At 38.4% G+C, this 15,263-nt stretch overlaps 1 protein-coding gene across 1 annotated transcript in view; it reads right to left on the reverse strand.

Annotated features, from left to right (window-relative positions):
• Positions 1-1,009: 1,009 nt before the first annotated feature.
• Positions 1,010-15,263, reverse strand: part of T265_15548 (hypothetical protein) — a gene marked incomplete at both ends in the record, with an annotated part of 34,024 nt that continues 19,770 nt past the window's right edge. The window contains one exon of the mRNA XM_009178578.1: positions 1,010-1,087. Coding sequence (XP_009176842.1) covers positions 1,010-1,087 — 78 coding nt within the window. The remainder of the gene's footprint in view (positions 1,088-15,263) is intronic.

Consider the following 15,263-nt stretch of genomic DNA (forward strand, 5'->3'; position numbering starts at 1 on the left):
AGGTCTGTTTGCAGATTGCGACGCACGCAGTCCTGATCACCTCAGGTTTGTTATGAGGTAAGTATCTAAGAACGCTCACATAAAAGATTTATCTAATTGACTTATTGAAGGGAGTTTATTATTTGGAGCGATTCATCCATGCCCGCTGTCAACATTTATGATCCTGAACACTGATCGCAAAATAACTGTTTCTGATATTTTGTTGGCGTATTCCTGACATTTTTTAATTAAAAACACATTATGTGAAATAGGTTTTGCTCTCCTATAAGAAATGTGTGCAGCGCGTACATGATTTCGGCGAATAAAATGGATTCGCGCGTGGTCCCCACACAAGTGAATTAGTTTCCTTATGAGTGAAATATATAAGAAATTTGCCCTTCATTACGAGTTATTAGGAAGAATATTGTTCTTGATAAAAATAGAGCATATCAGCCTGCAAATTTTTTGTTCAGGTTGTGATATGTTTTCTCCCCTAAGAATAGTATTGTGCATGTTGGGAACAGACATCGCCCAATACAAGGGTGATAAAACATGAACTCAACTAACCGCATGTGACCAATGTGACCAGTAAAAAATGATGACGCATTCCTGAGGACATCCAAAAGTTACTTGAACATTACGTAATAGCATCAAAGGCCGTTGAAAACACCGTTCATTTTTGCAATCCTCTTTTCCGACGCATTTGACGGGTATCTAAAATCGCGGGATATGTATTATAGAAAATAAAATTTACCTTAAGTTTACCACTAAGTTGAAGGAACACAATAAAATTTTGGGATTCAGTGGGCCATGTCTACGTGTTCGGAACATTGCATAGAACTTCAGCAAATGTCACCACAATCCAAGTTTTCCAGTCAAAGGTTTTGCAAGTCAGGGAAAAGCTGCTCCATGAAACTGACCAAAATGAAGAAGCAGTTGGCTTGATACGTAATCACTGAATAACAGCATTCGAAACCTGCATTATTATTGAACGTCACGCAACACACGTTGACTGCATAAACGACTAACCAGCAGATGTCACGGGACTTTTCGGTACTTCCGTCCACACGCCTAACACAAATGTAGGGCGCAGTTTGTCTCGAAAACCCTGAAAAACTAATTAATGCGGAAAAACTCCACATCTGCCATGTGACGGCCATTTAAATGTACGCCACGGTTTTTAGGATTACCCTGTGTTTTCAACCTTTGTTTTTGATTTCTTTATCCACTACTTCATTATTCGTTTATTTTAATACCCAGAGAGGTTCTGCGTGCCAACTAAGACGAGGGAATTACGTTTATTAAATTCATATTTCATTACAAAGAAACCCTGATAAACTGATCACTTGAGATCATCTGAAAGCCTCGCACAGTGCTACGGAAGTTTTCCGCGCTCTAAGGAAAAAAGAAGAAATGTAGATATAGCAAGAATAAAATGAGTTCCATCATTGCAACTAAAGGTCATGCTTTCGGAAGCAATGTGAGAATCTGCGTACAAATCACTTGTCATAGTAAATTTGCGCTTTCTTATCACGAATCCGAGAAACGTCGTAAGGTGATTGACCAAAACCCTCTTTGTGTGTTTGACAAGGTGAGTTTTATTCTGCATAAGTGACTTCATGCTCCAGTTAATATTTGCAAGTGATAAAACTATAGATTAACGCTGAAAATTCGTTGAAGAAGCAGCTATTTCTCGTGACGCTTAAAATATTGTCAACAAAATATGCATCATGTAGTGTCAGGTAGTCAGACGAAACGTTGTGGCGCTTTCGACCACTTGTTCCCATGTATCTTATCATTTTTCTTCAACGGGAATGCTGAAATAAAAGGTGAATAGTCTGGCTAACAAAATGGAGCAAACAAAATATAATACCAGATGGCACCGCAAATGTTCCCTATTAAACACATTTTAACAACTTTGACATTGTGTGCGTCCTTCTTCAGCATTAACAGTTGTCAGCTTATGAATCGTAAAGTTTAACCGCCATACCAGGTGGGGTGTGGTAATAACCGGATTTTTTCATTTTCAATAACGACTCGCATATGAGTTGTTTTCATTCAAAAGTCGGTGACCTATATGTGAAAACTCGTTTATTCAATATAATTTCTTTTTTCATATTTAATATTGCATCACAACTGCCCAACGGAAGCAGTGAACTACAACGTTCTTTTCCTCAGCCTACAAAACAGTCTTGATTATTGAGTTCATCGGAAAATCGGATGAACTTCTGCTACATTTGTAACGATGGGTTTCCTCGCAAAACACAAGGCGCGAAATAATGAAGTCTCAGAACGTCTTTGTTATTGTATCAAAACTTGTAATAAGATTTTGTTAAATAAAGCCGAAAAAAGAGCAAGCTGTTTAAGTAGACAACGCATATTTTTCAACTAGTGAGGTTAGTTTGAACGGTGGTTTTCAAAAAGGTTCATTACGACTTCATCCACGACCTCGCACATATCATTTTGTCCTGGAAACACACAAGTGAAAGGTATATGATGGTTTCACGAATCATTGTGCGCAGATGCATAGCCGACAAGTTTCCATGAAAGTATGGCTTGAACTTCTATTGATTAGATAGAATGGAGCACGTGAGACCATTCGAGCTTACATATCGGGCCAGGAGCCACTTCGCATATATATCAGCTTCTACACCCCATAACGTAAGTAAAATTGCTTTTAGTGAGCATACCTGTCCATTTTCACCTGCCTTCTCAGAAACACCATCATCACTTGGATCTTTCCGGATTTTTTTAATAATTGTATGTGGTTTACTTCACTGTGGTGGACAGCAGACGTTTTTTTCGACAGCTCGATAGGCTATTTGCAACTTTGAATATATTTTTTCACTTACTTGATGACAACGACTAAAAAGCCCAGGTTCGTTAACCAATGCATGTGAAGGTGTGGAGCTGCAACAACAAGGCGTAGCGCACACTTGTGAGATTTGCGGCGGGATATTGTGTTAAAATCGGGGATTACGAGTAAGAACTTCACAGTCATCTATAGGGAGCGCCTTCTGCAATAATGCCTGGTGAAGCTCACCATTTCCTGAAGGCTTTTTTGTTGTAGGCATGGTTGTCAAGATATCTGAATATGTTGACATTCGATGAGAATGCGCTATAAAATTGCGATTGAGGAAACAAGAAAAAGTGAGTCATACAAATCCCGAAAGGATGAAGGTTTTGGAATGTTTTGAAGAAAAATTTTGCGCACTGTGAGACATTGTTATAGGTAGCCCGGTGCAACACAAACGCGTGATGGAATTTGGCATTTATTCTACCGTCTTCTAAAGGAAATATATTTATTGCCAATAAATATGGAAAACATTTGAGTTTCTAACTGTTCGAGAGGTTTTTCATCTCCTAACTGCTAAATCATCCAGAAATAGGCCAACTGTATGCTGGGTGGCGTTTAAGTTGCGCATGACCCTTACGTGACGACCGCAAACCCTACCTGAGAGATCAAGTCACTCTTGTTAACATGAACGGATGGGTCGGTTGCGCTGTTCACGCCAGTGAAATACGTGTATGCAGTCATCGTGTGCCCCCCAGCGGTGGCCACACAATTGTCTTATTCCCGTGGAGAAAGGTATTTGGATAAATACGCTGCGTCATTTTGCACTACATTAAGTTAGCATTATCGTATTGGTTGTAAAATACAAGGCAAATAAATCGGACACTTTCAAATTACTGGAAGCCGATTAACCGTTTAATCGCGGATGGTGTTTGGTGTAGATAAAACTATACACAGATTAACGGAACTACCTGTAGTTTCAAAAGCTGCATGGAGCAAAAGACGTATAATAATTATATCCCAAGTCATCTTTGAGATGGAAATTTATTGCTTGAAGCTAATAAGACAGGTTCAGCCGGGTCATTTACAATTGAGATTCAAAAGATTGCGTGCCTTGAAATTGACTGATTTTGGAATGAGCTGATACCAATTAACACCCGTTATGCGATACAACCAAAGTCGGCTTTTTGTCTCTGGTTCTCATTACCCACACAACTTTCCCTGACGAAAGTGGTCAACGCAGAAGCCCACTAGTTAGATGTGCGAACCGAAGGCTTATTAATATATCATGGACGTGAAGAACGAACAAAACTTGATGTGGGTTTCCCCAGGAAGTCGTTTATAGGGATCCTGTTTCGAATAGGATTTGACGCATACCCTCGAAAAAATGTATTACTAGTTTTTTTTACAAATTTAAAAACAATTCAGTCAGGAAACTTGAACACTAGTATTTATCACAAGCGTGTTTTTTGATTAAATTTACTCGTTAATGACCAATTCAGGGTTATAAGCCGGTGAGTAAGACGGAATGTATTGAAGCGATTTCGAAAATATTGCGAATGCTTAGAGAAGTCTTTGACGAATTGAAACAGGAATGGTATATTTAGTTTGGCATACAACGCCCAATTAAACAAGGGTTCAGATGGTCAATTCTCTGTAGACCAATGCAGCCTCGCGACCTATGATCTACATCTTTTTCTCCCACCGTTTGGCCGTTTCTATAATGAATAAATAATGAGTCAACAATTTACATGCAGCGTCACATAGATTCCGCATCACAAAATGTTGCCGCAAATTAGCGTCTTCCTCCATTTACAACAACAAGGTAGCATGGCGTAAATTCAACAATCTGGTAATTTCACCCACGGATGGAGAGGAAATGCCTATGTTTCATCCAGCAATGTTTGACACATGGGAAACCTTCCAGTGTTCCGCTAAATAAAAGGTCCGTCAATGAATTCGCCTGGTTTACAAAAGACGTGCTTAGAAACACATATCACGTATGCATTCAGAAAATTTGAGAGGAATAAATCTATCTACAAATTTTATTCTGCCTAGTGCAAATTCCGTCACTGCTGCATGCAATATTCATCAGAATTTCCGTTGCAGATAGTCGAACGTCCCCTGACACCCCAAGGTTCAAGGACATCTAAAATGTGGTTTTTCGTTTTCCCAAAGGTTTCTTGTTGCAGAAGATGAAGGATACACTAAACAGATAGGACTGCCATTGTCCTCTATCTGTAATAAATGATAATATTCATCGCCAGTTGAAGTAGCACTTTAACGTTTGTTCCGAAATATAGGTATCCGACTTTGGTAATCATGATTTCCAGGAGAGATTTCTCCGAAAAATGGACACTGCATACCGAAATATATTTCATCATTGTACGGTCCAGCTTATGTGGCGACATCACTGGATGTCTTCAGATACGGGAAGGCAAAATGAAACGCCAAAAGAACGAATTATTGGGTTTTGCATCACGTTGTATGTAAACCCATATAAATATATATATTCCAGTTTGTTTACGTGGTTCGTAATAAGTCGGAAGAAAGCCGGGAAATACTATCAGACGGCGACCATACTAATCTATGCTCCTGCATTATCTGTCACTGCAAACGCTTACGCGAACCAAAATTCGAAAATTTCAACAGTCCCTTAACTTCAAAAGTAACGTACCATATTTCCACTAAGACTGACTCTCTGACTAAGCAAACTAATATGGCGATATTTTGGACTGTTATGCTTGACTTGGTGATTAGGTTTTTGTGAACGTACACTGGCGGCAAACATTATGAGCAGGGAAACCTTAGGTAGGAGCCCTCACCGCTATACGAAAGATTCGCGCCGAGCAGGCAAAAACATATCATGGGTACTTTCCGGATCCCCAAGTATTTAAAACTACTGTTATCGGATGCGAATAAAATGTTTGGCATTTTACCCATAAAGCGCCTGTGATGGATAAAATTCTGGTAATCTGTACTGCACAGTTGTTTTGCTTTGTCAAATGGCCACACTTTTTAGTAAACATATAAATTCTATTTAACAGTATCAAGACGTTTCCTGTTAGCGACAATTGTCCACAGTTGAATTGTTGATAATGGAGTAAATTCATATCGCTTTTATTGAGCTCGCATTACTGGTTGAAATAATTACATAAAATGAACCAGTCTACAACTTAATTGGTCATGTAGACTGAAATGACAGCGCTAATGCGCACCTCACGCGACAATGTTTGCTGAAACATACCATGTCCCGAAACATTGGTCGTCGCAGGCGTGGTTGTCATGATAACTGAATGCGTCAATGTTAGATTGAGGAAACAATGAAATATCAGGGTGCATTTGGTGCACTCAGACCTGCAAACGTCCGAAATATTGCTTTCATTTAACTAGCGCATCCACTATACACGAGGACCGCAAGCCGTCCTAACTGATCAAGTAATTCGCGACAACACGTTGAGGAATAAAACAGCAACGTGAATGACACCATTAACGGAATAAGTTCCATCATGCTGAGCTGAAATAATATAACCAATGAAATCATAAGCTTCCGGCGGTCGCCATACAAAGAATTCAACCAACATTAACATGACGTCATTTTTCACCAGATTAAGTAATTAAAATCATATTGTATGCTCAATACAGAGCACCCAACAATGATAAAAGCTGCTTAGCTACCAGCCATTTATTAATATTAGGAATGCGGTTCAGTGTAGAGATATAATTAGAAGTTTATATGACCAACCTGTAGTTGCATAGGCTGTAAGATTGAGCATTTTTCATGCCATTAATATGGCAAAGTAATAATAATAATATAGTGATAACAATACAATATGTGATTATAAAAATTACAGCGCTTGATGTTTTTCAATTACAAGGTTGTAGTTTCTGGAATATGTGGCGTGCCGCAAAATAAACAGGAATCGGAAACAGGAAATGCTATTTTGATCCCATCACAATTACAACCGGGTTCAATTTTTTGTCCATAGAGCGATCTGCAGGATATAATCAANAATCAACACGCTGCATGTGTCTTTTATATAACACTTGTAGATTCCTGATGATTGTTGCATTATATATTTGGTAATTGTTATACAAGGATATACTCAACCACGTTCAAACTTATTCGAACCTGAAATTTTCCGCAAAGAAACTGTTGATAATTTTGGACTATCTTGCAGCACTTTTGATAGAGTTCTGCTGGTTTAACCATTACGGGATATTTTACATATTCCTATGTTGGGATCCAAGTTACATTTTAAGTGATTTGAGACGGCGTTCAACTGAAATGGTAAGGTTATCCGTTGGTCACATATGTCTTCTCATAAAATACGGTATTGGCATCTGACTTCATGGATATATTGCTGACCAAGGAGTTTCAAATTTCACCCATAGGAGAGGACTCATAATATTCTAAATGGTGGAAGAAATTCAAACAAAAGCACTGCATCAAACTAAAAACTATGCGAATCAGAAAAAAACGCTTTCGAAAAAAACTAATAACAATGATAACGAAACGATGCTGAGAATCTACGCCTGGGAACACGAAAACCGGCAACACTCCTAACAAAATGGATACCGCTGGAGTGACAAGTAGATAGAACCTCACACTGTCATCCAAAACCCAAGGTCAATATAATGCCGCATGAAAAAATTTTCATGTGATATCTGCGTTCCATGTATCTTGTAGAGTAGCTCTCGAATAATTGTCAGGATGGAAGAAGCCTCACCTTCCCTCAAACATCCGTCCACTTGTGAGCAAATATTTGAGCAGTAAATTGTATGGATATTTTAGTATTTATTTCTAGTGTAATTCGAGCCGAAATTCTCATCAGCACTAAAAATTTCGTGCTCAGCTCATTGATGCATGCATATAGGTTGTTGCATTGATGGTGGAGCGGAAGATGTATAATATAATAAAATTAATAAACACACGTACGCACTGTTTTTGTTCCACACGAATATTTTGCAACAGGCATTGCACACCGAACGGGACGGGAATAAGTATGTAAGACATGGAAAGTGAGATTTGGGAAGCTAGTGTATAAGTTAATATACACCAATTATTCCCCGCGCTATTCATGTAGTTGTCCGTACATATCCAAATTAATGGATGAATATGCCACACTACGATGCAGCGACAGCGAGTGTTCAATATTTATCTTGAAATGTAGTGGCTTCACATAATTATATATATGATGATCACTGTTTTAAATCGTGTGCAGCGCAGCTTCCGTTCCCGCATTTCCACAGACAGTTCCTGCTTTTTAATTCGGGAAATCTTAATGCACCACAGAACAATTAACAACGCTGTGAACTAGATCAGACGTTATCACTAGTATGCGTCATAATCCTGTCAGATATTCAGTACTGTCGGATTACTATTTGGTAGCAAAGTTCTATTTGAATGAGGACAGTTGGATTTAACTTTAGAGTGCAAATAGACATCGTGCCAATCAGTGAACTTAACACAATGTTTTTAGAATAACTTTCTGGACAGTACCGCTTCCAAGCTACTGTATTAGTCATGACAATAAATTACTCACCGTCTGCCACGCAGAATCGTGCTTGAATATCGTGTTTAAAAATGAATCAGCTCATTAGGAGACGAAGATTTAATTCAAAACTGTCTAATTAAAAGCTATTATAATTGGGTTCCGTAACTTGATTTCGAACAATATTTCAGTTTCATACAATTAATAATCGCTAATTGCTTAAGCTGTATTCTCACAAATTTGCTACCTTTTGTGATGTTCCACATTCTACTAATTTTTGTTAGGAAGAGATCGATTTTGGCGTTTATCCCATAAGCATCCCCATGTATGGTTTAGTAGGGAGTATCCGGTTTACAGCACTGTCAAAACCCTTAAGGTGGGTATGTTTGAATAAAACCATCACGTTTATTTACAAAACCATTCGTTTAACTTTTCTATTATTACGTTTGAAACGGCTATAATCTTTTTAATCTTTTTTAACGAAAAATTAAAATGGCCAGCAGTGGTGCCCACAAAAGTGGTTATTGTTAGGGAGCAATTTACACTTTCTCATCTTCAGTGAAAAATTTGAACTCACGGCCTTTGGGTGTTTTCATTAAAAGTTTGTTGAAAAATATCCCAAAATACTGGTTTGTTACAAAATCGGTATACTTGTAATGCGGCAAATATATTATCGATGGGTTTTCATCAGTTTAGAGTCGGTTTTAAAAATAGCAAAAATGTGTACTAGTGGTTCGGTGAATTTGGAACAGATATTATCATAGTGGTAGATTCATGAGAAAAAATTGCTGATGGGAATGGTATCAAAACCATGCACACTCTCGAAAACTATTGATGACTCATTCACACACTGCCATTGTCCAAATAGGCTGATATTGAGAACAGAGACCGAAACTGAATACAGACATTCCGAGGCATTAGAAAGATGTTTGAAATTAAACATAGCGATTCAGTATGCAAACGGCATGAGCGTTGCATGACAATATTGGTACTCAGAGGTTCCACCGGAATATGGAACATGAAAATCCCCCAAATTAGGAAACAGGAAAAACAGGCTGGATAAAGAGAAGTATTTTGATGATCGTTCTATCCCAAGTAAAGTAAGTTGTGCAAAATCGTAAGGGTTGTTTTACCCTTGACAGGTCATCTGCCGGCCAGCGTAAGGGTAATTTAGACATCCAAATGGCAGCTCCACGTTGGCTGCAATATAGCCAACGCGCACCACATAACACAACATTTGAGGCCATTTATTTATTGAGGAATCCAGTCGTTTAAATCAAACCAATGACTCTAAATTTGAGAAAAGGGTTAGCGCACAGTCAAGCCAGATGCTGCTAAGGAGGGTTGATTTGCCTGCGGAATGTGTAGTTATGAGAAACGGTAATTTAGAATGTACAAGAAGTGGTTGTGCATTGGCCGATGAATTTACTGTGGCAGAATTTGACGATGATCACCGTGACACAATTCCGTTTATTGACAGCATGTCTGGTAAAACGTAAATTCAGAAATGTAACCTATTACTCAATTAAATGAGCACATTTACAGTATACCTTTAAAAATTTAGTCAAAAGACCGTTTTTTATCCGATCGGTGCGCAACTGCGTGTCTTAACCCGACACAATAAAGTGAATTTGAAAATGAAAAAATCAAACATTTCAAGCAAGGACTATTTTCTCACATTGTCAATTAACCCCACATTCATCATCATCATCATCATCGACAGCATGACATCAGTGTTCAACACCGATGCTTCGCTGCCATGAAACCATAACTTATTTGAAAGCCTTATTGTAAAGAAATGAATAAAGGTGGATGTGGGAGGGACTTAGTGCTAGCATAACACAATCATTCTGAAGTGCCTACACCTCCAGATATTCACTCAGACAATCTGGAAACTGACAACAAGAACGCCATTGACATCGGTTGGCAGCCATACTTGTAATGTCTCCAACCAGGCACAGTGAAGATCACAACATCGCGGAAAAGCAAATCCAAAACTGACACATCTGTAGAAGCTGAAGTAATTGCATTTATGCCAGAAAAAATACAATATGCGCCTAATCGTCAGTTTCGTAATTGTCTTCATTATATGTGCTCGCACATGAAGTTTACAAATCACCTTTCAACATCATGTTCTAGGCGCAAATCCTTTTCACTGGACCACATTCACTTCGCAAATCATCTCAAATGTAGGTTTACAGGTGTCATGTCGAGCTTAAAACGTTTCACTTGGAACGCCTTGGTACCTTGCAACATTCTCACCGTCAGCTGAGTAATTCAACATAACAGGCACAGGAAGGAACACTGCTCCACCGTTCTCCGATACAACAAATGAAATCCTGAACAAAAGTTGATAATGTAACGTCCAGCAACAGTTCCCGGTTGATTTACGTCACATAATAATAGGAATAGTGAGCACCTTGTTTGAATTATGATAACACAATGGTAGTCGTTTGAAGTTGTGTTTGGTAGAAAACATTCCGCCTCGTTGTATTCAGCGAATTGGTAAAGCACGTCCAAATACCACCGCTACATTTATTTCAAAATTATATCAGGCTTAGGGTTCTGTTGTAGATATATCATCTTTGCTGATTTCCTGATGGTTGGTGATAAGCAGTACGTCTGGCACGATCAGAACTCACCAGCTTTTGAAGTTGTTTTGTTGAAAATTTGCATCATGCCATGGAAGTATGTGAGGGTTTTAGTAAACACAAACAAAGGCTGTGAAAAAAGATATTAGGAAGCGGAGATTCTTACGGGAGCCCCTGCAACCTTTTCCTGTGTCAATATAAGAACAAAGATGATGCGATACTCTTGGATAGATACCCGCTAGTATTACACGATTGGCTCGTGATAACAGCATGTATTACAAAGAAAATTTCGAAAATCGATACACGATTATTTACGATACTCGCTTGCAGTGTCCGTTTGTGATTTCACGTCTCTGAAACCCGTCAGAGAGTTTGAAAACCTACCGTCTTTTGTGCACGCCAAATCAGTGAAATTTAAAGGAAAACGGCACTTGTTCAGTAATCTTAAAAGACTTTTACAACGTTGCTGCGTTTTTTCTCTAATTAGTGCGTTTTCAGATTACCTTCCGTAGATTAAAGGAAGGTTAACAGTAATGTGGTTTCGTTTGGTGTGAAAAGAATGCAGTTACCAGTCTTGGTCACACGTACTTATGGCTACTGTTCAGACCTGTAGACTAACATAGAACTTGGTGTGTGGATTTATTGAATTACAAATTTCAAGTATGCGCCGAAAACCCTAGTTCTACTAACTTTGTCTTCACCTGATACATGGCGGCTTAATGGAATAAACTTTTTCTCACAGTTGGATGAAATTTTAAGGAAGCTTTCGCAACAATTTACCGTTTTGCGGTGATAATTTGCACAAATAGTTGTAGCATATTGTACATTTTTATTGTACATTTTTATATTTGTATTTCATCATACAATGTCCGGAAAGGAAAATAAACTCGACCGAACAAGAAACAATGAACTCATTGCTTGTTTGCACGCATCGCATGAACATGAACGGAACTCTCAGGTAGAAAGATGGCGACGAATATTGAATCTAACTCACTTTTTTGCACGCACAGTTGGACTTGTGTTAATAAAGCAAGACATTCTGGAAAGCGTGTTCATACATCTGTTCTATGCTCAATTGTTTGGTCCGTACCAAACCCAATATTTTATGTATCCTGTGCGTAACCGGGTTACATGAAAACGTTTATGTGGTCTCGTTTGGTAATAATAATTAAACGACATCAAATGTCTTGTCTGTTGTTGACCACGGAACAAACGAAAGAATGTTTGTACGTACGTGCGCATCTCATTAAAATATTCAAGTTTATTCTATTGAGCTAATGAAAACATTTTTATATTATACTCGGGATTTCTATGTAAATCTGTCGCCTGTGATACTAAGATATATGTATTTATCTTGTGGTATTAACCAGTTCTTTACCTACAATTTACTGCCAGTTTATGGCTAGACGTACTTTCTTTCGAATGCGGAATCTCTTCGGAATCTGTATTGGAAACAGGAGTAGTCGTACCCAAATACAGTTTTATAGTGTAGGACAACAGAAAATCAAACAGTTTGCTAAGGGTAATCATTTATTTTTGAATATAAATAGTGAACGCAGGCGACGAATGCGAAAGGGCAACAGAAAAGCACGGGAGAAAGTAGAGAAACGTCCTGCCTAATTCTTTTACTTCGGTTGCTGAATTACGGTATCAATTCTGTAGAGTTGCATACATTAAGGCAAGCGACACTGTTACTAATTAAATGGCGGTAACCTGAAGGTTACTAAATGCAAAATGGCCCAAAATGTTTTGACTGCACAGAAACATTCAAATCTGTAATTCTAGTGAAAAACTTTAAGGCAATGAAATCTAGATTCCAGTAAAATAAACGACAGCTGGTGTTTTACGGGTACATGACCGATTGGAACGGTATGCCTGATTCTATTTTTAGGCATAAAATAAGCTTAAAGGCCATTTTGCGCTAAGTCTGGGCTACCGAGAATTCGCACAAAAAAGAAAGTTTTGTCCTTTCGTACTTGTCCCTTTTATATTTACGGCGAAATACTACTTACGGTTTTGTAAGCATGCTGCAACTTTTCGATGTGAGTAACAAAAATGACGTTTTATATTCGCACAATCATCTCTCATTTCTTCAGTTTTTCTGATGAAATATTCACATTTCTTCATGATTGACCCAGGCACCCTGGAGCAAATTTAACAGGTACAATTACTCATACTAACTCCGATGTTTGTCATACTAATAGACCTGGAAGAAATACTGTTGCAAGTAATTCCGAACAGCTTACTCCTATCACCAGTATCACAAGAGGCACAAACATCTGTTCGAAGATACTCAGGACCAAACCAATGAACATTTATTCCATCAGTAAAATGCATGGGCGAGTAGAATGAAAACAACACCGGCGTTGTTACAACCGCTTCAACTTATGTATAAGGCGTTGTATGAACGATAAGAATTCTTACTAAAGAATGGGAAGTATACCTGACAGACGATTTCGGTTGGCTTGTACTTGGGATAATTTTCTAATGCGTCACTGTGGCGTTTTACTCATCTCACAGACAGTTGCGCGCAGAGGGTACATTTTACACATTTGAATTTCTGAAGGGATTTTGCTAAACTGAAACGTTGAAGAATGAAATACTTTGACGAAACATGCATGGTGCGTTGATTTCGGCGCCAAAAGGTCCATTTTCCCATTTAGGTGTTGTTCCCCCTGTTTACCGCGAGTACTTGAGGGGCTGACTTACTAGACATTAAACATTGATCGATTTTAGACTCTGACGAAAGGGAAAAAAGATTCGGAGGATATGATACATTTTTAATGGATGCGGCGATGACGGATTAACGGGAATTTATACACCACAAAGCATAAATGGTAAAAGGCTTTAGGAACAACAGTACCCGGTAATATTAAAGGCTTTAGGAACAACAGTACCACGGGAATAATATCTTTTCTGTGGAAGTTTTTTTGGCGAACGCTTCGATGTACGAACTCTTATGCGGGGCACAGCGTTGGGGTTGATTTAAAATTTGATGTGAATTATTAAGCCATCACTGATGATGAAAAACCGGAATGTCCAGCTAAGTATGTAATGCTTGGATCAGGTGACGCATAGCGCGCTGCATTTCGAAGCCCGACTACGGAAAGGTCTGCTGCTTGGCTGAATTTTCCATGGAGCACTTACAAAATCGCTCACGTACATTGTACTGTAGCTCATTAAAGAAGAGCAACATTGGCATGACCATCCGAAATATATTTGAGCGGTGATTTGAGGTGGAACGATGCCTGTCTATGCAAGGAATATAAGCTAAACACATAAACTAAACAGCCGATACACATATATGAAAGTGCTCTCTTCAGTATATGAGGTTCCTGAAAGAAACTCCAGTTCTCCTGGGATAAGATTGATAACGCACCTCGGGTCCCCATGCCACACCGTAAGTGGATCATGCACATGTGTTTCTGTTAGCAAGCAACTTATTACTGATAACGCAAACTTTAAAATACCATGGCCAATACAGTAAATGAATGCAGCCCTCCATTTGAGATTAATAATGCAACAAATGTGGAAACACATTTATCTAAGGAATGTATCGCTTAGGGTAGAAAATCGCCCTTCTTTTAAGCGCGTTCATGTTGGCCAAACTTCGTTGAACAAGCTAACGTTCCTCCGATATTGTGTTATTGTTCTCAGTAGAAGTAAACGGTTTCCAAAATGCCAAGTTCAATCGAAAGGAAATCTAGTTTGTATCAACTCGGGCATCAATGGTTATATGATGGAATTTGGAAGAATTTGCTAAAATAAAGGAACGACAGCGGTTTTACGACTGGCAGAATTTTTCGGCCATTGTAATCTGAATTGCTGTTGCTCTTGAACTATGCACTCCCATGTTAGGCTTTTTCGACGGAACTTGTTAAACTGGATGCCGAAGGATTACTTTTACCGTACTCTTCCTGCATCATTTTTACTTCAGCATTCAGGGGCATCACAATGAACCATTGGTCGTTTAACTGTATAGTTGGAGATTCGTGATTAGAGCTGATCGCCTAAAAGCAATTTTTCCGTACAAATAACACTACATGTAGACAAGCCTTGTACATAGTTTTAGCATCGTAAACGTTACAACGTTCTGTGTGGAAACGTAATCCGATAAATGATTTTGGTTAGTCTGATCATTGATTCTCATTGAAGGGGAAATGCGAAACTCACCCTGTTCGCTTGTCATTATTTCTGTTATCAATGTTATATATATATATATATATATATATATGATATACATGTGTGAACATTGAAGCTGACACCTAACGCGGGTAAAAATTAAAGAAAATTGAATGTATTTCGAAACGTCAAATCAGGAATTCGCATCACTTCCGATGTTATTAAATACTAATGTTGAAAAAGTTCAGCCTTCACCGATCAAGTCTAAGGATAAGTATATTA

This window comes from Opisthorchis viverrini (assembly GCF_000715545.1).
Source record: "Opisthorchis viverrini unplaced genomic scaffold opera_v5_591, whole genome shotgun sequence".
Classification (NCBI taxonomy): Eukaryota; Metazoa; Platyhelminthes; class Trematoda; order Opisthorchiida; family Opisthorchiidae; genus Opisthorchis; species Opisthorchis viverrini.